Source organism: Stegodyphus dumicola, chromosome 3 (genome assembly GCF_044657685.1).
Source record: "Stegodyphus dumicola isolate Sdum_Otavi_A_Nest chromosome 3, ASM4465768v1".
NCBI classification, from domain to species: domain Eukaryota; kingdom Metazoa; phylum Arthropoda; class Arachnida; order Araneae; family Eresidae; genus Stegodyphus; species Stegodyphus dumicola.
Window position 1 is genome coordinate 228,671,624 of NC_140770.1, and position 23,405 is coordinate 228,695,028.

General features: G+C 30.8%; 1 protein-coding gene across 1 annotated transcript in view; it reads right to left on the reverse strand.

Annotated features, from left to right (window-relative positions):
• Positions 1-23,405, reverse strand: part of Pkc53E (Protein C kinase 53E) — a 154,695-nt gene that overhangs the window by 53,911 nt on the left and 77,379 nt on the right. Inside the window, exons 4-7 of the mRNA XM_035349877.2 lie at positions 11,996-12,107; positions 5,191-5,319; positions 2,729-2,885; positions 630-858 (exon numbers count right to left, since the gene is read on the reverse strand). Of these exons, the coding sequence (XP_035205768.1) occupies positions 630-858; positions 2,729-2,885; positions 5,191-5,319; positions 11,996-12,107 (627 nt within the window). The remainder of the gene's footprint in view (positions 1-629; positions 859-2,728; positions 2,886-5,190; positions 5,320-11,995; positions 12,108-23,405) is intronic.

Genomic DNA, 23,405 nt, shown 5'->3' on the forward strand with positions numbered 1-23,405 from the left:
GGAATGATTCTTAACCACGTCTGATGCTTTGTGTAACATAATCTAACAGATATTCACTAACAATCATTCATCAATATCACGTAAATATATACATCTCTATATATATGACATTTTATTTATTTTCCCTATTTTCAATTTTATTGTAATTATTTAATTTCTTAAATCATTTTAATTTTTATGTTTATTATTACATTCTTAATAGTATTCTTAAGATATCAATATTACATTCTTAATAGTTTCTATTTTCGATATCCAAAAATAAAGTTCTATATCATTTTCAATACTAACACTTAAAATTATACTTTCTTACCTTTATTTTATATTTATCCCTGTCTCATAATAATTCAAAATTATAATTATTAATCATATTTAAAACTGCATAACCTTCCGTAACTGAGATGTTTGAAAATGTTTTTGATTCGATGTAAAAATTATGTTATCTTATTACCGTCAATAAACAAAAACAATAGAAATCTATACATTACAAAGGTAAAATATTTTACGTTTAATTTTCGTTTAACATGTTACATGTTATCGTCATAATTAACATGCAATTCTCGTTTGAAAATTACAAGTTAATGGAAAAAGAAGAGTAATGATCTAAATATGAATAATAACAAACAGCTTACCTTCATCTGTGTTTTGAGCTCAGAGATATCTTTGTCTTCTGGCGGAACTGGAACGTTATAGAATTCTCCTTCTTCAGCAGTGAGCAATTTAAACCATCCTTCGGCTGGGCTTTTCATAATTTCGGAAATTCCAAAGGACAGCGATCCCATAAAGTCATTCCGGGACGTTCTATCCCAATCCCATACTTCAATTAACAATCGACGATCTTTGTCCTCGGGTTTTAAGTCGCTATAATGAAAAACTTTCTATTTGTAACATATATTTAACTGCTTAGTATACATCCTATTTGTTTGATATACGTGGTCTTTAGAGTTTAGGCTCAGCCTTGAGAATATACTTAGAATATCTAGGATACACTTAATCATCAAGTTATGGAACCGCTAAAGCTTTCATTTGAATTTTCTTATTTTGCTCCTTCGAAAATAGAATTTTAACTCTGGAATGGTTTTAACTGTCTCTTTTCATTTTTTACTTTTTCCATTTATTTTTCTTTCATAGAAAACACACTGATTAAAATAGTGTTTTAAGCCACATTAAAATAGCGTTTAAAATAAAATATACAGCGTTTAAGCTGTATTATTACAACTTATTTTGTTATAATTTATTATATTATTACACCACACCATATTCTTAGTATGTTTGCTACGTTTATGAAAGTGTTTAATTTTATATTCAATTAGAAAAAACAATATTTTTGATAAGCATTTCTTAATTATATAGCAACAATTTATTAAAATGAAATTTTTAGCAATAAAATACGCAATAATATTAAATTTTGCAAAATAGGAATTTAATGTTGATTTTTCAAATGCTCTTTAATATAAACGCGACTTATAACACAAAGTCTTTAAATGCCAACTACACTTATTGTCAACTAGAAATCGCTTAGGGCTTCCTTATACCGCATCAAGAACCAAATGGCAGAGCTACTTAGGCAAAACTTAAAATAAGTACATATATATAATGATGATTTAGGAACGTTGATTGCGATTATTATAATAGATATTGAAACACGAAATGGTAGAAGCTTGCAGTTATGATAGATTTTAAATAATTTTCCTGTAGTGCCTGGGTCCTCCAAAACTTTAATTCTGAAAGTAAGTAGCGCTTTCTAGGTGGAGAAAACGAGTTAGTTGGAGACTGGATTTTGGCGGGAACGGTCGAATGTTCAAGGTAATGATTTCGTAATCAGCATTCCAACATATTAACATATTTTCTATATGTGCATTTGTACTATAAAGTATATATAGTCTACGCTTGTATTGTAAATATAAATGAGAAAGTTAATCTGAGTTTTACTTCTTAGTTAAATTTTGCTGCCACAAATGAAGTGAAGTGAGTATAAAATCAAACGAAACAAGAAGTTTATTCAGAGCGTGATTTCGCTAGCCAGCCCACGTTCCTATTTTGTTCTTGCTGTTACACCGAGTTACTGTTATGCCTTTTCGGCCAGTTAATAAGTATATCGCCGAGTAGGTTGTTGAGTCAGCCTAGTCAGCCTTAAATTAATTTGTTCGTCCAGCACTACATCTTTATCTTCGAATTTATTCTGAAATTATTAAGCCCACTGCAAGTCGTCGTTATTGGTGTAAGCACGCAGTACGTGCGTTTGTGTTAAGAGTTTGACAAATAATAAAGGGTTTATTTTACCCTTCTTCTGTGCTGGTATTATTCACGCTTATAAGAAGTCGCCAGGTTTCCTACTGTGATCCATTTTACTTTATGATAGCTAAGAGAGTCAGATCTTATAATTATCATTTATCACATTTACCTGTTGTAATAAATTATGGCTTTGGTTTTAAAAACTGAAAATATATTATAAAACTAGACGGTATAAAATAAATAAATAAATAATAAAGGCAACAGTAGGAGCTCCGTTTATTCAACATATCAACTTTTCTGAAAATAACGTCAGTCTAGGGTCGAATTTTGCAGAATTTTGGATTTTTTTTTTTTTTTTTTTTTTTTTTTTTTTTTTTTTTTTTGTTAGCCTAAAGACTTTTATGTATAAATAAGTTGAAAACTCTTGATTTTAACGCTTGCATAGTATTTTAGATATTTCATGAAAAACATTTCTGCAACTTGTTTTAATACTTACAAAGATAGCGTTTCACCCCAAACAGGATTTAAGTTAGCTTTGATTGTCTTGGTTTTCCTTTTCATGGACTCGCCCGTATCTGGAACTAACTTCATTTTAACGTAAGGATCTGACAGACCATTTGGATCCATAGGTATGAGATTTCTAGCTTGTCTTACTGCAAGAAAAAAATTCTGTATATAAATGTTACAATTTGGGGTATTATACAGAATCAAAATAAAAGGGCAATAGTAATATTACAAAATGTATTATTTTTACATTTCTACGTAAATTACGTTTCTAATTTCTACATGAAATACGTAAAACAGTATATTTGAGATGAAATATTGCATTTGCCTTTATCGTCTATGTCAAAATGGAGACGGATATTGAAGATAATTTGTAAGGAGAGTTGCATGAAATGGAGAAGCTAAGTAACGTTCAGGACATGAGCTATACTTCGAAGTATAAGCTAAGGCACTTTTCTTGGAATTTTTCAAACGTATGCTAGATTACCAATATTTCTTATGTTGGTGGCTCAATGAATTCAAATATATACCTTTGAAAGTTTAACAATATATACTATTTTATAATAATATTTTTAAGTTCAAGCTTTAAATTTGTGAATAGTAAGTCCAAACTTCATTTTGGAAAACATTCTATATCTGTTATTGCCTTTGATCTCCACATAAATCGCTTGATTCATAAGTAATTTAATGCCATATATTTTATATTAATATACGAAATAATATGAATTTGTTGCAATATCGGTTTCTATTATATTTGAGGTGAATAGAAATTAATTTTTTCTTATTTTAAGCCAGTGATACAAACAAAGGATATTTATATAATAAGATCTAAACAAAGCAATAGAAACCAAATACTTTCTTTAGAACAGATTTATTTTTTCTCGACGCATTTCAAAAAATATAAAACTCATGCTTATATCCAGCTATCTAATTTGTAATAACCCTATAATAGCTTCATAACTTCACTACACAGCAATAACATGAAATTATTTCATTTAAGCAGACTTTTATTTAGTCCTTTAGTTTGATATCTTAGATTTAACTGCAAAACATAAGTAACATAAGATTATACTTATCGCTTTAAAATGCAACAAAGGTTTTATTTGCATTTCAAATGCAAAAAGATAGCGAAATATGGATGTTATGGATGTCATGACTGCACCATTGTGATTATCAACAAGTTCACGTATACAGGGCCAAAACCAATCTGATGATTTTCACAATATCTATATTTCCTTCAAATAGTTTTTAACTTTCGTGTCAGATGACAATTGATAGATTTCAAAGTACCTACTAAATAGAGGTCTCGGGAACAGTTTTTATGCGTGTTAATCAACGTGTTCTGCTGATCATCCACCAGCTGAAGAAGAGCGTTTTGTTGGGTGATCTATACTGGAGCTTCAGAAAGACATAAGTAAACTCCAGTTGCTTTTACAGGTCTTTCAGGTAGACGCAGCATTGTTAAAACACAGCTTTCAGCGATAAAAGTTTTACTAAATAACTTTCGATATATAATACAAGCGAAGGAATCCACTATCCACGTTTTTAATCTGATTGTATGAAATGATGATTCAAGCTTTTCGTTTCTATCTCTACAGAAAAAAGCACTGTTTTTTAAAGTCTTTGTTTCTGTTAAAAGTTTTTTTAAAACCTTTGGGATTCCCTGATTGGTAAACTAATGAGGGTTTCAACTTCAGATTCTTACTTAAAAGTGTGGATTAGAGATAGAGGTAAAAATGGAAAATGCACTGGTCTGTCTCCAATTAGCCACCAGATAACATCTCTATCCGTTAACCATCTTGAGCACAGCCACCCAACGGCTATTGTGTCGACCAATCAAAATACTGTGTCCAGCCAAATTTTTTCTTTTCTTCCTACGCAAGTTCAGTTAGGCCCTTTTTCCAAGAACAACCTGGTTTCGCCATATGTGTGGTTCATAACGCGGGATTTCATTCTTTATGAAAAATATTTTTGGCAGGGGACCTTAACGCGGAGCATTAGTTCTGAGAGGTCCTACTGTAAATATGATTCTTTAAAGATGAAGAATGAGGTAGGAAGTTACTTTGACATTTCTTTTGAGTTTGAATGTTTTTAAAAGCGACTACGTTTTATTACTGGTATTTTAAAGTAAAAACATCCTCTCATATTACAGACGAAAGTTACTGCAATATGAGAATAAAGTTAAAATAATAATGAAAAATACGCTCTTTTTTATAGTAGAAAATGGAGGTAACTTTTATGAGTATTTGCTGAGTATTACAAGCAACCTCAGGTGAATAGTTTGTTTTACGAGGTTGCTTTTGATAACGTTCACAAGACAATAAGCATGTAAAACATCTCATAGTTTAAAGAGAAAATTGAATAACAAATTATTTTTCTAAGGCATGTCCTATTGACATCCTTCTTGCAACATGTAGTTTACTGCACTTTCGTTTAATAACCAAAATTTCTCACCTTCAACTACAAGTTTGTTATTGATAGCCGAAACTTTGAGCTCTATCCTCCCTCTCCTTTCTGTATGATCACAACCGCAAAGATTAGGAACGCTCTCTTGGCATCGTTTGTGAACGTTCATATCACAGGCTAAAGGAGAAGAAAAAAAATAATTATGCATCATATAAACAAGAATTTGCAATTACAACGCATTAATTAATCATCTGTTACCGTAAATTACAATGTCTGGCCAGACTATCCATCTATTAGTTAAATAATAGTAAAAATCATTTTTATTACGAATGTAATTTATATCAAAAATGGATTACCATCTTAAACATAATATATGGTTATTTTAAAGTACTGTAGAATATTTTTTATACTTAAATAGGTGTTTGCTTTTATTTCACTTAATTAAATTTCATTTGGATTAACCCTTAAAATATCATATACTGAATTGTTTCTGAGGCATAGCATTCCAATACTTAGCTTGCACGTTAGAAATCCTTTTCCATGACTTTATAATTAACCGAATTATATTTTTTATATATGTACATTTTTAAAATCACTTAAGCACAATCCATTTTTCCTCAGTTAAAATTTTAAATGTCATTTCTGCGAATTAATTAAGGTAAAATAAAATTACCCTCACTTAATAATAAAACTATAGTATATAAAAGCAATTCGGTGACGACTCACAGTAGAACTTCGTTACAAATATCCCCCCTCGATAAGTCTCAATAGAATCAGCCATCTCCTTGTGAGTTTTCAAAATCAATCAGACTCTGAAGGAAAGAATGCAGTTGCATGTTGCACTAACTATTTCTGCACGAAGTTCAAAATCCTTAATATCAATTTTGCCAACTTTAGCAAACCAATATGATGTAACACCAGTCCAGCTCATTCCCGGCTGTCGAAGCGCATGAAAGCCAAAAGATATCGGAGACCAAAGATGCGAATTATCGGGTCTTGAAAAGCTGCTTCGAAACAGTGCACGAAGAAAAATAGATATCCTCAACGTAACGCAACCGTCTGAATCTAAATATACAGATAGTTTATTAATTTTATGACACTATCTTACCTGAACCAGACGAACGAACTGATATTAGATATAAAAGAAAATTATTTCGAAATCCTGGGAGGCATGCAATTAATCTGAACTGAGTAAACGTAGATGTATATTTTATTGAAAGTGACAGGGTTGACGCATTGGCCAGAGAGCCTATTACACAAAATGCCACTGAAATCATTAAGATGCATAGATAGAAGAGGAAGACCGCAATACTTATGAAAAATTATACCTACAAATTATGGAAAGGAAAATGGAAATTGAACAAAAATAAAAAACTATATGCCACTGTAAAAAATAAAAAAGACAAGTATATCGTGACATAGATTTAAATCAACTTTTAACAGATCATGGCCATCTTTCTACTAACTCTAAAAAATTATATCTTCAAAACTGTGAGGCTGTTGCAATTAAACTGGAGATGATAAACACTTCAGGGAGATCTTCCCACTTTTAAAAGATATAAATAAATATTTTGTCATAAATGGAACTTTCGACGTGGAGTTCATATCATATTTTGGCAAGGCAACAAGTCTATGAAGAAAGTTTACGAATAATATCAATAATAATCGATCAATAGTGAGGATTCTAATAATTTAGTGTGCGTGCTGTGTGGATGTGCTTTTGTACCTGTAAATGGAACGCTTAATTAAGTTACTGGGGCTACTTGTGGTGCGGTGGGTGGGCTGCTTCCCACAAACAAACAAACTAACCAATTATGATTGGCCCATGTGCCGTTCAGATAGCAGATGTGACCCAATTATGCGATTGCCTACTATGCCGGTCCACAAATTTGCAGACCATCTTATATCTCTGCGGGCGGATTGCATGAGAATTGGATTCTGACCATATATGGCTGTTGTGACTGTTGAAAACCTTATCATGTGTGATGCAGACTTCATTCGTCCACAAAATACCTGCAATGAAAACATTATCTGCTTCAGGTTGTTGGAAAAGCCATTCACAAAACTCAGTGCATCGCCGATAGTCATCTGGGTGTAGATATTGCACGGTTGCATCTCAAAACGGTATACCTCTGATTGTAACAGCATATGCATAGTACTGCTACACGCATTCAGCTTCCTGACTGGTGCGCGTGTGCTCAGCTCTGGAGCTTATTCCACCCGCCAAAGTATTGTATCTTCTGTACTAGCATAAGCCCGCCTTGCATTTTTCCAATAACATTGTGGAGATTACGTGTCGGGTGTACGCTTTCGGTATTTATCACTCTGTCAACAAAACAGCATCGGGAGAACAGCGTGATGAATAGCAACGGACATGCTCCCCAGCAGTTTGTAAAACATTATCATTACGTTGAGTACATGTCTCAAAATTCACGAAAGGAATATATTATCATTATGCAAAGTAGTTATTAGATGCAGCTTTCAAAATACGAATCAAACGATGACTTGACGTCATTGTACGGTGCACGCATGCATGTTTCGATATGCGCGGTGGACATCTTGGATACCTTCCTATGTAAACTTATGCAAATACCGCTGTTGATGTTTCCAGTGAAGCCTTTTTCTTGCACCAGATGTGATGTCATATATTTCCTTCGCATTTATTATGAAAACTGTAGTACATACAGGTACAGTTTTCTGAACTTTTTTTATGTATTTCAGATGAGGAATCTTGCTGTACAGAGTTTTAGATGCTCTTGATGGACACCCTGTATTTTCAGCAAAAATATGGTTTCTATAATAGACATATGCTTTTGACTTAAAATAAATTATGCAAGAAGAAATGAATACCCATTCATTGATTGTGAAACTAATTTATAAAACGAGCTAAATACTGAATGTAAATTTTAAAATCAAATATTTTAACATTTCTATAACAAGAACATGTAACTAAAATGAAAGCTATTTTAAAAGTTTTCATAAATTAGAAATCTTAAACGACAAGTGCCGTGCCTAGTTATTTTTTCATCTGAGACACAAAGATAAATACGCGCCCTATACATAATTAAATCAACAGTATCTGTATACTTCTAGTTTAATTTCTACATTAATAAAGATTATAAGAACTATGCTGTGATTTTAGTATAATAATCAGTTTTAATTGTAACTTAATGTATTCAGAAAATAACATGTAATAATTTTATAACCTTTAAATGAACACATTAAATAGTACCTTTTTAATAAATAATAAAATTACATTGAAAAAACATAAATAACACTACAATTAATATACAAAGTATTGCACTAATATTCAAGCTTTTGTTTGCAATTTAATTTTTCTTGCTTTTAAAGAAGTAAAATTAACAAAAATAATTTCCGTAATCTATTTGATTATTTATTTTCTATAAATAAAACAGTGATATTTGAAAGTTTTGCTTTAAGCAAGGAACATTTCGCATAAAATTTTTGTATTTTTATTTTGGGTTTGCTGAAGTATCTTTCACTAAAAGCTGCCAATATAAAAAATATACTTAATACTACTTCCGAATTCATATGTAATCGAATTAAACTACATTCCGCAATCTTTTTTTTAAAGAACCGCTCATACTTTAGTGGAGTTATAAAAGTGATAATGGATCTACTTGTGCATTTAATACACTGCGGCAAAGCATACAAGCATAAAAGTGATAATGGATCTACTTGTGCATTTAATACACTGCGGCAAAGCATACAAGAGCTACTTGCCTAAGGGGTTTTTTGTAGAGAACTTTCTGAAGGACACTAGTTCAAGTTGCACATTATAAAACAATGAAACTTTTTTGCACTCAACGCATTCTTTAGGGTTCAATATTAGGTTAGTCGGTGTATTAAACGTGTAACTTTAGCATAATTTTAATAGCATAATTTTGAAAACTAAATATTTCTGATGGAATACCTAGAGGATTTATACCGTTTGGATATTCACGTGCTAAGTTTATGAGTTTTTAGCAATTGATTCTTTTGAATCTTATGCATTAAACTTTCTTTTCCATTTCTCTCATCTTTAGCTAAATTTCCCCCATTTTTCATTTCTCTCATCTTAGCTAAATTTTCCTATTTCTCAAGAACATATTTTGCATAAAAGTGATAATGGATCTACTTGTGCATTTAATACACTGCGGCAAAGCATACAAGAGCTACTTGCGTAAGGGGTTTTTTGTAGAGAACTTTCTGAAGGACACTAGTTCAAGTTGCACATTATAAAACAATGAAACTTTTTTGCACTCAACGCATTCTTTAGGGTTCAATATTAGGTTAGTCGGTGTATTAAACGTGTAACTTTTTGTACAATTAAAAGTTTTCGTTGTTAGGCTTTTTACATTTATTTACTTAAAGAAGCTATTAATTTCAGCTCATTTGCAATGCTATATCATTTGATGTCTTACATAAATTTGAAACATTTATGTAAATATAAAAGATATAAGGAGCTAAAATATGTGATAATGATTTTTGGTCTCGATTTTAATAATGCATCGTTAATAATTTATTAAGTTTGTGGGAATTTATTTAACAGTTAATTTTATTTTGAAGAGCCTTTCCTATTGCTTTTGTTTTTAGCGTTTGCTTCCTAACCACAACGAAATTTCAGTCTCGCGCGCTATGTGAAGTAGGCTATACTATTTAAACTGGTGTCTGAGTGACTTCAGACAAAGCGTGTTCTGCCTTTCGACCACGTTGTTTCTCTTTTATTTAAGCTTGCTATTTTACTGCCGTGCATATTAATTGCTGGTTAGTCTACGTTGGTAATAGGACCAAATGCCAAATACACGTTAACATATATCTGTCTAAATATCTCTGGCTGATTATTTTACATAGGCTTAGTTTTAATTTTATATTCTTATTTTGAGTTGCCGCCAAAAGTATTGGTCTGGACCTGTAAACACCGGGAGTGCCGACTGTAAACTTTTCTTGAGCTGAATAAAAGGATGTACACCCTTCCTACGTATTGTTCCTGATACAGTTGAACTTAGCGAATACTCGTTTTACAGTTCAGGTAAATATTAGCCAACAAAAGTAACTTAATTTAGCTAGTCTTATAAGCTTTTGATTTCATTTGGTTTGTTGACTAATGGGAAAACGCTAGTATTCAAGTGCTCAAAGTAATGACCTTTTTATTGTTTTTATAATATTTTAAAATAGCGCTTTTCGATGCGTTTTAAACTGAAAGTTAACTATCATAATTTACATTTTGATGTATTTAATTTTGCATTTAATTTGGTGCCTTTTTTAGCTGTTCACCTGAGACAAATGCCTCACCATTTGCTGGCTCTGGATAATGACATAAAAACCTTTTACTTAAAAAGTTTAACATAGTATATGTTAGTTAGTATTAGTTAGTAAATCTTTCGGGAACTCGAGCAAATAAAGAAATACTGCATAACTTTTATGATAGAAATAATTTCTCAAAGTATAATATTAGTATGGTTAAATATATATGATTATAAATATTATATACATAATTAAATAATCTTAGACATATGATTTGCCCGCATTAACAACCTATGTGATACTATAACGTGCCTTTCAGGAATGAAATTATTGCTTATATTAAGTGGAATAGATCAATTAAAAATTTTTATTAGTATCTGATAATAAATCTAAAATTAAAGTGATGGCATCATATTGACACCTTGTGAAAACGTTCATACGCCTTTAACTTCCAATGTCTATTATGCTCTTTACGATTATTTTAAAGATCAATTTTACTAAATTTAATGAAACAAGAAAAATTATAGTACTTATTGCTAAAATGTATTTAACGTAGATTTTAGTTGCTTTTGTTTATCCTAGCATCCTAGCTATAACTTCCAGATCTAGTATTGTCGTTATGAAAAGAAATTGAGAACTGTGGTAAAAGAACAGCTTTGTCTATCCTCATCCCAATTTCGATCAAGAATATCATGCAGATTTAAATCTCTGAGTATTATATATCTCCTTCTTAACTACCAGCTTTTGGTACCGCACGTACTAATAACTTGTTTCCATCTCATTTTTCACCTCATTGAAATTGTAATTTAAGTCAGCTTTCATTCTTGCGCTTTTCATGAACATGCTGAACGGAAATGAAGTGGGAAAAAATAATTAGGGAACTCGGCCAATTTCCGCAGCTGCCGTTACGGTGGTTATAAGGCAAGCCGAGTGAAGTGAAATGGCACTGCAGTACCTACTCTAAAATAACAGATTCTGATTTCGTACAGTCACATATGTTCAGCATTATTTAAAACTAGACACCGAATCCAAAGGTGGGCGGCGAACTTTGTTGGGGAAATTTGCTAATTTTTAATTGATCTAAATGAAATCACTAGCAGTAAGCTATATGTCAGGATTACTTCGTCTGACTTTTTCATAAAATTCTGAGAGTCGTTTTTAAGTACCACATTATTTGCTTCTTATACTGTTTTAGTATAAGAAGGTAAATTGCTTTAACAACCAATAGTTCACTCGGCACTAGGAAATTTACAAAATTAAACTATGTTTTCAATAAAAACTAATTATTAATGATTGTAATAACTGACGTTATTTAAAACATATGTAAAAAGAGAAATATTCATTTCAAAAATACATTAAGGATATTCTATTTGCAGTGGCATATCTGCAACTTACGTAAAATTTCTTTCTGTTTCAATATAAAAATAGTCATTTCTAAAAAACTTCATGCATTTACAATTGAATATGATAGTTAATACTGAAACCATTACTAATGCACTGGATTTTTCATATGCATCGGCAATCTGTTAATGTCTAAAATGAGGACTAAAATTTACAACATAATATTCATATGCCACTGCAACTGTAATTCAGTATAAAATCTTACCCTTGCATTTGTATCCCTGATGAATGATTCCGTAAAGGAGGGATCCGCAATGGTCGCAGAAGGTGGGACTAGTGTAAGTGTGCACCACAAACTGATGCTTCGTCCTGGCATCCTGTTCAAAATAATAAATAGAATACATTACTTAATTCACCTTTCTTCTCTAGATCATTTTCACATCGCCTGCATGAGCAACATTTAACTTAAAGCCATAAAGACAAGGAAATACAACTCCATCATAAATTCAGATTAAATTATGAAGTCATTTGAATTTATGATTTCCATTTTAAATCTTTTATTTCTTCAAATTAGGGCATTGATAAATAAGATGTCCAAACTGCATATGCCTAGTTTCAAAGAACGATAAAGATCTAAACTGCTAATGTATATAAAAGTTTTATGTTTCAAACATCCCTGAAGCTACATAACCTTCGTTTATAATATTTAAAGTCAGGTGGCGGACTTAGAAGTCCCCTCAATAATAGATTGGAAGAATACGACTGATTTTGTGGTTACTACATATCTTAATTCGCTTATTTTTTTCTTAACGACAGAGTATACGGAACTAAAGAAGAGTGTCTAACATGCAGTGCCGTCAATTTGTTCTCCATTAATCCTGAGAGGGATTAGAGAAACCGTGACGGATTACACAAGCCGGCAACATTTAGGTTGAGTCATGTTCGTAAATCACAACTTTGAAACAATTTTTCGACTCTAAAATAACAGATTCTGATTTCGTACAGTCACATATGTTCAGCATTATTTAAAACTATTACAAAACATTAGCATATTACAAAACATAGCATTATTACAAAACGTCAAAAATTTGCGAAAATGTGATAAACTTAAAACGCTTTCATTAACTAGAATTTATTCTTTTTTAGCTAATACAATGCACCAGAAATACACAATCTTATTTCATGTGTCGACGTTTCTGTGCTCAGATTCGCGCTTTTCCGTTTATTTTCTTGATGGGGTTTATCTCGATGAACATACAGCAGTAGTCAGCCATCATCGATGTACTCGTAGTTTATTTTCCTTGACACTTCCTTTTCGTTTCTTTGATATCTTGATGAAATCTTTCACTTATCACACTAATGTAGGGGGTCTTCAACCTTTCACGCCCGAGAGCCACATCAATAAATTCACAAAGATCCGCGAGCCAAGTGTCTGTCAAAAAAATAGTGTAGTCGGAAAATTTATATAAAAAAGGGACTTCTTTTGCAAGACTACAATTGATTCTAAGCGAAGAGATAGTGTTACAGATTTGTATATGTATACATTGATTCCAAAAAGTCAATCCAAAAGTCAGAAATCGAATTAAAATGCTTTGCAACTTTTTTTAACTATGAAAAAAAAGTATACAGATGACTGTACAGAACGATATTACAAAATGCATTTACAATAAAAAAATTTTTTAAAAATTTGCATTACTGGCGGGAGATGGTAGTTACTTGGTTTCAATGTGAAATTTGACATTGTTTTTGCTTGATGAAAGCTTAAATATCCGGTTTAATCCGTGTTGTTGCAATTCGTAAACGTTTCCTCCAAATGTCTGCTGTCAGCCGTGTTCTTGTCATTGATTTTAGGATTTTCATTTTACTAAAACACTGTTCATATATGTAGGCACTGCCAAAGATAGAAGACATGAAGACTGCATGTTTACGAATTCTTGGATACTTGCTTTCCGTCACGTATTTCGCATAAAAATTAGTTAATGCAGGATTTTCAAGAAACTTGCATTTTACTGCAGAGTCACACTGCAAATCTATAAATTCTAACTGAAGTTCAGATGGAACACATATTACATAAGCTAAAGTGAAGTTTTTGAAAAATTCGTCATTTTCCGAAACTTTTATCCGAAATAATAACAGACATCAATAAAATTTTTATAAAATGTTTTAAATATCAAGAATAAGAGGAAAAAAACGATTTTTTACGACAATAAGCTGATAAGGTAATTTTTCTTGAAATCAAAATTTCTTAAAAATTTTTTAATAATTTTTTTAAATTCAAATGTGGAGCCACTAAAATATCTTCAGCGGGCCAAGGGTCACGGGTTGAAGACCCCTACCTAATGGAACCAGAATTTCAGAAAAATATTCCAAATGTAAATTTAGAAAGTGAACGTTTTAGCTCATGGAAAAGCCTAAATTTCCGTAATTCAGCAGTACTCAATGATTTACTTAAAGTTTGGATCTTTTATATTGCCCACAAACTTGGTTATTACATCTTAAAAGGCACCCCAATCTTCGTTTTCCACAACATTCATTCGTTTCTTAAAATTACCCTCTTTGAGAAGTGTCCTAATGTCAGTACCAGGATCAACCACCAAACTAAAAGAGAGTGTTTGTACCCCTTTTAGTTTAGTGCTTGATAAGGCTGCAAATTTGTCACAGATGTATTTAACCTTCTTTTGGTTAGGGTTTGACAAATTACTGATTGATATGAAGAGGTGGAAGGATAACTTTATTCGAATCTTTGAGAGCTTTTCGGAGCACTGTTGTTCCAGGTTCTAATAAATCTCTTTTTGGCCAATCTTTTTTTTTTTTTTTTTTAATAAATGGTTTTCACTGTTTCTTCTATGCCATTCACAGAAGAAACAAGAAAAATGTATGGAACAAAGGAAACTCCTTGACGTTTTAAGAGCATCGATATTATTTTAAGAGCATTGCCAAGGTATCGGTTCCAAGCATGCGCTCAGCAATGAAGAGGCAACACTCCCACCGTCTCTTCATCTTCGACTGAAAATATCTTACAAATTCCCTAAGGAATACGAGCCCAATATACGTTTTAAAAATTAAAAAACAATTAACGGAAGTAAATGAAAAATGCAATGAAGTAAAAAACTAGGCTTAGCAATCTTCATTAGAAAACGGAAAGGGTCAATGAACCTTCTCCCCCATCAGACCCCTCAACTGTTTTGTTATAAGAATGCTTATCATACTGCAAAAAAAAGGAATAAATTATAAGAAAACGTATTGTCTGTTTTAAACTTCACATTTTTGTAATTTTTTGACTTTTTAAATATTTTGAAATTTGCTATTTGCGGAAATCCCTGAAATGATGGCAAAGAATGAAGATCATTTTCGAATCCACCGCTGATAAACACATAAGAATCAATTATCAAAAATAAAAAACACAACTGTCGCAGGCTTGTGCTATTGATTCAACTTTCTGTTTGCTACTATAAAAACATTATAAAAGTGCACTTATTCGCAATAAATTGACGAATGTTCATTCTCATTTTTACAAATTTGAAACAATCCTCTATAAACTTATACAAGTATTAAGATCTATAAACTTATATGAGTGCGAAATAAGGAAATCTAGTGACCGCACCTTGTATACTTAACATCATAAACTCAAATTTTGGCTTTTTATCTATAAAGATCTATAAACTTATATGAGTGCGAAATAAGGAAATCTAGTGACCGCACCTTGTATACTTAACATCATAAACTCAAATTTTGGCTTTTTATCTATAAAGATCTATAAACTTATATGAGTGCGAAATAAGGAAATCTAATGACCGCACCTTGTATACTTAACATCATAAACTCAAATTTTGGCTTTTTTGTCAATATTATCGCTCTTCTTTCCAGTAAATACGAACTTTTCTATTCACAAACAAAGATTCCGTACTACATTCTCTTTTGATTCATCCCAGTTTATGTGTGTTTTTATAAACGTGTGTCACACTAAAACTCCTTGATATGCGAATTAGCATTTCGAACATGCACGAAAACACATGCTTGTGGTAAACCAACAGAGAATAATATATCTAATACGCCTATGTTCTGACACTGGGTTTGTAAAGGAAATTTCAGAAAGTCATGCACTGGAATTGAATTTCCATGTCGTTCTTAAAGCTCTGACTCAAAGATTTTTCTCTAAAATGAAAATGAAGAAATATCTGAAAATCCGAAGATTTTACAGATAATAAATATTATTATTGACCCCAAAAGATTTGTTCCGACTTTAGATTATTTTTTTTTATTTGTTACATTATTTCCAGTAAAATCATTACCTTTTCCTTTGAATAACCTCTTGCTTTGAGCATTTTACATTTCTCCCTTTCTATATTTCTAGAATTTTAATTAAAATGTTAAGTTTTTTCTTCAAGACTGTTAATTGTTTAATCTTTGAGAAACGAAACTCTCCTTCTGCTGAAACCAGTGTTAAATAAGGAAACTACTGTTACGAACGGAGAGGAATTTCGTTAATCACTTCTAAAGAAGAGCAACAGTTCTGCCGAAACTTTTATACACGTACACTGCAGCAAAAAAAAGGGGGGTACAGTTCTATCTCCCGTTCTACTGGGCCGATTGACGAAATTCAAATTGTGCTTTCCATGTCTCGAAAGCGCAACGTAGGATAAATATTAGATATGTATATAGCTTTGTTCTAATATAGGTATTTTGACACAAAATGTGACCTTTTTCTGAAATAACATGACATTTGTTTTTTCCATATTTCGATTCTGCGACTCAAATTATGCCTAATTTGTAAAATTTCTTGCGAAAGTTACGGAGAAATTCAAAAATTTAACTTGGCATATTTTTTACAGTTTGAGCCAAGAATAATTCACTTGGCGAACTTCTTAATTTTCTTCTTCTTAATGGCAACCTATTTTTCTTTCCCTTCCATTGTGCAGGAGCGGAAAAAAATTCACATCGTTCTTACCTTTTTACATTGTGGATGAGCGGGAAAAAAGTCCCATCGTTGCTACTTTCAAATAATTTTAAAAAAGTTCGTAAACCACATTTTCGTTATTATCGTTTTCAACAAATATACCAAATTTCAAAACGCGCCAGTATATAAATTCACGCATATCTTAGGAAATTTTGAATAAAAAAGCTCTAATTTTTGCAGGTATGCTTAGAAATACATCTACTTTTTCTAATTTTTCCGAACAATTTATAAAATTTATTTAAATATACAAATTTTAAAAATAAATCATAAAAAATGGGTAAATTTTATTTGGAATAAACCTAAATTTCGAACTGTGCAGAAAGGAATGAAATACGTTTCATAAAAAATAGATATTATTGATACATACCAAATTGAATTAACATTAAGGAGCTAAACTTTTGAGAGCTAATTTTTTAAAAACTACTCGTGCTATTTTTACAAAACTTAGCAGTTTGGCATAATTTGAGTCGTAGAATGGAAATACGGAAAAAACATTGGCATATCATTTCAGAAAAATTCGATTTTGTGTCAAAGTACCTATATTTGAACAATGCTATACATAAATCTAATACATATCTTAAGTCGCGCTGTCAAGACATGAAAAACGCAATTTGAATTTCGTCGATCAGCCCAATAGAACAAGACATATAGAACTGTCCTTGTTTTTTTTTTTTTTTAGCATTGTGTACTTTTTCAATCTGGCGCTATGTGGTCTGGTAATGCTCATCAGGAGCATATTTTGAACTAGTCCGTACGCCACTAGGAAAGCACGTCATAGCATTCAGCATTCAAAATCCGTTTACACTCCAAGGGAATATTTTGGTTTTAATATTCTGTTAATTTCTTGTATAGTGAAACAACGGTCTTTGGTCGGGAGTAATGTAGTTGCAGATCTGTCATCTCGTTTTATTTTGCCTTGTATTTTTAATGGACTGTGCTATATGTGTAAAATGCATTTATTGCATTCCGTAAGTGCCCCGGTTTGCATTTTTATCAGTATTTGTAACTTCCATTATTTTTTATGAGTGGTATGAATGTTTTAAAATCCAAAGTGTATTTTAAGCGAAGGAAGCGGACAGTGTTTAGATTTGAGAAACTTAGAGTGAAAGAAAATTCACTGAATTTTGCACCGGGAGCTTCGATGTTTTACTTGAAGCTTTTAAAACCGATGTTTTTGGCTCGGCGACACAGGAAGTACGGATCTTAGTGGTACGTCATGTACTAAGAATGTTTTTTCAATCTGCGAAAAGAATTTCTGAAAATTTGCTAAAATTAACTCTAAGTTTGATTTTTTTATTTATTATGTACTTCTCGTGAGTACTGTGTATTTTTATACTATATGTATTTTTGTACTTTGTATTTTTGTAATATTTTTGTTATATGATATTTGTCCAGCTGTTTATGTTTTACTGAAGTATATGCCTTTTTTAAGGATTATGTGCTAGATTTTATTGTCAAAGCCTGCCGTGGTGAAATAATTTCATTTTATGATATAAGTGGTTAATAATATATAAAATGAGTTCTAAAAGTGGTGAATAGTGGTTGAGAGTAATATTAATAGTAGTAAAGATGAGAATAATTTGAATGATGTAATACTTCAAGAAGTTGTTGCAATGTAAAAGGATAACTTGGAATTGAGTATCTTGTAAAAAAACGATTCGGTGTTTTTCTGATGGATTATTTACTGCAGTTAAGAAACTTCAAATTACATGCAGAGGATTGCAGATCTTAAAAAAAGGAGTCCCGAAGGCAATTTTGAATGGAATGCATGCAGCACTTAATAAGAGTTTTGATTTTGCTATAATGAATATGATTGCGGCTGATATAATTAAAAGCAGATGTGTATGATTTCTTGGCGCTTACGTAACATAAAATTTGATTCAATAATAAAATTACAAAATATTTTATAACAGCATTGTCTTAACATTCATTATTATGATAAGAATATAAAGAAATATTTATAGTTTTAATGATTTGAAAAAGTCCAATTTTTTATTATTTTCGTTATAATTTTATTATCAAAAAATAAACACAAGTAAACACAGAAAATTCACAAATGGAGCTAATTAATTCGCACTGTAATATAAATCTTATTCAAAGATTCGAACCTACAGAATTGGTTAAATGTTTTTAGTATTTGTCAAAAGATAAATACATCCAATTACGATTTTTTTCAGCAAGAATAATTCGTTCCCTTTTTTTGGAAATGCATTTATATGCGAATTTTTTTCCAGCTAAAGCTAACACGTATAAAACAAATGACCGATGAATACCTACAATTCGTGAAGACAGTTTCATGCATTTTTTCTCCAAGGTTACAAATTTCATAAAAATCGAAACATTGTTGTAGGGAAAATTCGTAGTAAGTAAAGAATTGAAGAAGTTTATTTACATAGAGATAATACATGTATTTTATCTGTATGTGTCAAAGAAATATTTAATACATAAAGGATAATATTTTGTCGTTTATTTGTTCTAAAAGTTTGTTCCATGTAGAACGTTTTCGTAATTTGTTTATATTTAGTTTAAGTAAGTTACTATGTAGTGGTTTATTCAGCAATTAGCCATACCTGAAATAAATGTCAGGCTTCAAATTTAATTTTCAGCTATAAATATATTTGAAATACAAAGTGTAACCATCAGAAATTTCTTGCAGATAGTAATCTTTAAAATAAGATAAAAAATAAATATAAATTGGCATTTTTCCCTTTGTGTCATTTTTATTATGCTTATGTATGATTTGATAAATATTTAGTAAATAAAATTTAAAATTTAGTTTTGTTAAAAATATTTTTTTTAAAAGAAAACCTTTTTTCATTTTGGTAAAAAAAAAAAAAAAAAAAAAAAATTAAGCACATCAGCTGCTTTCAGTTCGCACATTCGGGCTCCATGAAGTTTGAAATGGAGAACACTACATTACATAACAGGAGCTTTATTTATATAAGTTATTTCAGTTATTTCATTATTAACATTGCTCCAGTTATAAAGAAAGAAAGTCAGAGTAGTGAGAACAGTTAGTGCAAAATGTAGTTCTTTTGACAGTTACCAAGTGCTATAAACGTTGGTGTACCTTTCAACAGTTTTGACATTAAATATTGAAACGAATCTTTATAATTGTAATAATATCGTTCTGAATTTGATAGTTTTGCACGAATAAACGACCCTTTAATTTGAACTTTACTTGTGATGTACGTATTATTGCAAAAGAATAAATTTCTATGCGAGCGATAAATAACAAACAATAGATAAGTTAACACTATGCTGTTAAGTAAGAGTATGTACTTTACAATTTAGCCAAAGCAAAGATTTTTCCAAAAAAAAAAAAAACTTTTGGGCACTGTTAAGAGTAATCCTAATTTTGTGTATAGTGATTACGGGCACAGGCATATGGGACACCAGCTATTTACCAAAAGGCATTGCCCCACATACTAACCTGCATAGTGATTAGAATATAAAGACATCGTCACCACGTCAAAATTCAAAATGTTCAGTTTTTGTTTAATGGAAAGCACATTTAAATGCAAAAGCAAACTCTTATTTTAAATTTTAAAAAAATAAAAGAAAGAGAGAGAGAGTGAGACGACCTCTGCGCACAATTCCTCGTACATTTATTTCACAAATACTTAGCTTCTCTTTTATTTTAGCGCAAAACATCGAAAAATAACGTAAAATACATATTAGAAAAGAAAACAGCAGGAATTGCGAATTTATGGTTTTCATGTGATGCCGACAATACAATAGTATTCATAGAATGCTTGCCCTTCGTCACTTCATATTTAGCCAGCATTCTCTAAGCATGAAGTTATATGATAAGGAAGTTATCTAAACGCATCTTAAAACTGCGTTCTGAAATATCTTGACACGTCTTTATATTGCGTTCTGAAATATTACGCCCTTGAAACAGTACCATGTTGTGCACAGAAATAATTTGCATGCAAAGTATATGGTTGTTTTTATTATTCTGCGTTGCATGCTCTGAATGTTTTATGGCTTTGAACACGATGTTCCATATGCCAGTAAACGGTACCTCAAAATAAAAGGCAGGAAACACGCAGGAATTTCTGTTTGAGATGCACTGCACAGAGAAATTGTAAACAGACGTGTCGGATGTATTAATTTAGTTATCCACCTTCGCATGTAGGTATGTGCATTCGGATCACGAAACTAATTGGCATTTACTTTGGAGTCAGAGAAACATACAGCCAGTTTATCAAGCTTTTATACCTCTTTTCGAGGTCATTTTTAATTGCTACGTAGATCGACAAGATAAAAGCGATATTGATATTCCCAGTGAAATATATCACAAGAAATACTTTTTGATGCTTTCTAATTTTGCTTTGGGGTAACAATTTCATAATTCATGTCCATATGCTGACAAAGGAAATTTTTAAGTGAATTTTAAGCTAGGAACACTGCCATGTATTCACGTATTTCTAGGGTTTTTCAAAATTCTCTCTTCTCTTAAATATATTTTTAGAAAAGCAATCAGATTGAAATATTTTTGCAAAGAAATCCCTGAATTATATGCTAAAGAAATTTCCCTTTTTAAGTTTATTTGTTAAAACTAGTTGAATAAAATAGCTATATAAAAGATATATTTCTCAATGACATCAATTTTTTACAGTTCATTTGAAGATAGGGCAGTTGTTTTTACTCAAATGCATAATATTTACAAGAAATTAAGAAACCAAGAGATATTATTATCAATAACATCTTAAATGTTTCATTTATTACATTGAATGGATTCATTAGCTTAATAATAAGGCTTTTCAACTTTTCGGCAGAAATTAATTTTAATCTTTGAAAGAAACAAAATAACACAGAACTATTTAAGTCTCTATAACGAAAATATTTCAATGCAATTTGTACTGCATACAAGCTTAATACATACCAGGCGACAGCATAAAATTCCACTTTTAGTAAATTGAAATTCATGTTGAAAGTATTCGTTTTGAATTAAGTTATTAAATTAATACACATTATTTTATAAAATAATAATCAGAAAAATAGGCAGAACATTAAAATTATGTTGCACAAAAATTGAAATTTCTAAAACATTTATGGTGGAAAACTGACATAAAACTGAACACACTGAAACTGTAATTGAAATGACAAAATTATTCATTTTTGTAAATTTTATTGAATATATTTTTCTTTTATGTACATTTATACTAGTATATATACGTGTTTGCATATGTATTATATGTCTTTACAATATTATTATAAATTTATACGTGTTTATAATACCACATGTTAGATTCTCATTTGAGGAACTTTTCATAAAAGTATAAAATCAGAGTAAGCAACTAAGTAAGATTTCAGCTGAGTAACCAAATATTTCCATTACGTAATCAAATAAAGGCTACCTGCCTCTCTGATTGAACAACATCGTGAATGTCATCAGAAAATCATCTAGAAATATACATCAAGTAGAAATTACTATACAAATAGAAATTGAATAAAGTTTAAAAATTACAAGAATATTTATCAAAAACTATGTCTGCCATGAAGAATCTGAGGAACGTTACGCCATGAAGAAAGCAAAATATCGTGAACATGTTAAGGATAAGCCACTTTCCAGTAAAAGCAATATTCCAAAGGGCTTAAGTTGAGCAGAATCATGTTCTCAAGCGCTACAATTACTATAACCTTATAATTAATCTCATTTTTAATTACAGAACATTGGCAATCAAACACAGTTTTTCCTCACATCTTATTCGGAATTATGATAGCTAGATGAATACGGGAATCTTTTCCTTATCCAATATGTTACATATAGCATGGTATTATATCCCAACATTATCTTTATTCTTTTCTCGACCAAAGGAATACTGATACTTTTAAGTCTGAAAATTTCCATATCTTCCTAAACACGATTACAACTTGTACAAATAGCCGTTTCAGGGCAGTTAAATGAAGGTTGATAAATGTATTTACTATTTCAGGCGAAACAAAAGAAAGCATAGCGTGAAGGTGTTCCTGATTTTTTAAAAGGCATAGTTTCCTGTAATTAAACTTAAAAACAAACTAACAAAAACAGTTAAGGAAATTCATGTAAACTAATATATTAGTTGAATATTGTTTAAATAATTATCAAGTAAAATAAATAAAATTTTCGCAAAATTATATTTAGAATGTATTTATAATAACGCATTTATAATAAGTGGATGAAGCAATAATTATATTTTCTCCTATGCCGCAGCTAAATTCTAAATATTTTCTGAATTATACTTTGCATATTTTAAACTTTTTTCGTGAGCACTAAAAGCTGTTTAACTCAAATCGTCCAATGATACAATTTTGCGAAGAAATAGTTTCAAATCATAAAAGTCTCAGAACTTTTTTCTCTAATTTCATATGGAATTCAGTCTTTCAAATGGTGATTTTTACCGATTACTAAAACATGTTTTTTTTAAGATTTTATTACTTTTTTTTAATTTATGTTCATAAATTTAAGGAGAGATCTCTAAGAACAACAGGTGTTATTCTACAGTGAATAATTTAATGATCTGAACTTGAAAACTTTTCCTTACTTTTCATACTTAATCGGCTGCTAATTATAAATCAAACTTCGTACATGCACGTTTACTCTTTCAATCAATACAACAGTGAAAGTCACCTTCAGACAACAAAACGGCATCCCCCAATAGCCACACGCGCGCAGCACTTTTCATTATTCATCATCTGATACACGAAAAGTTTTCGTTGCAGGACAACG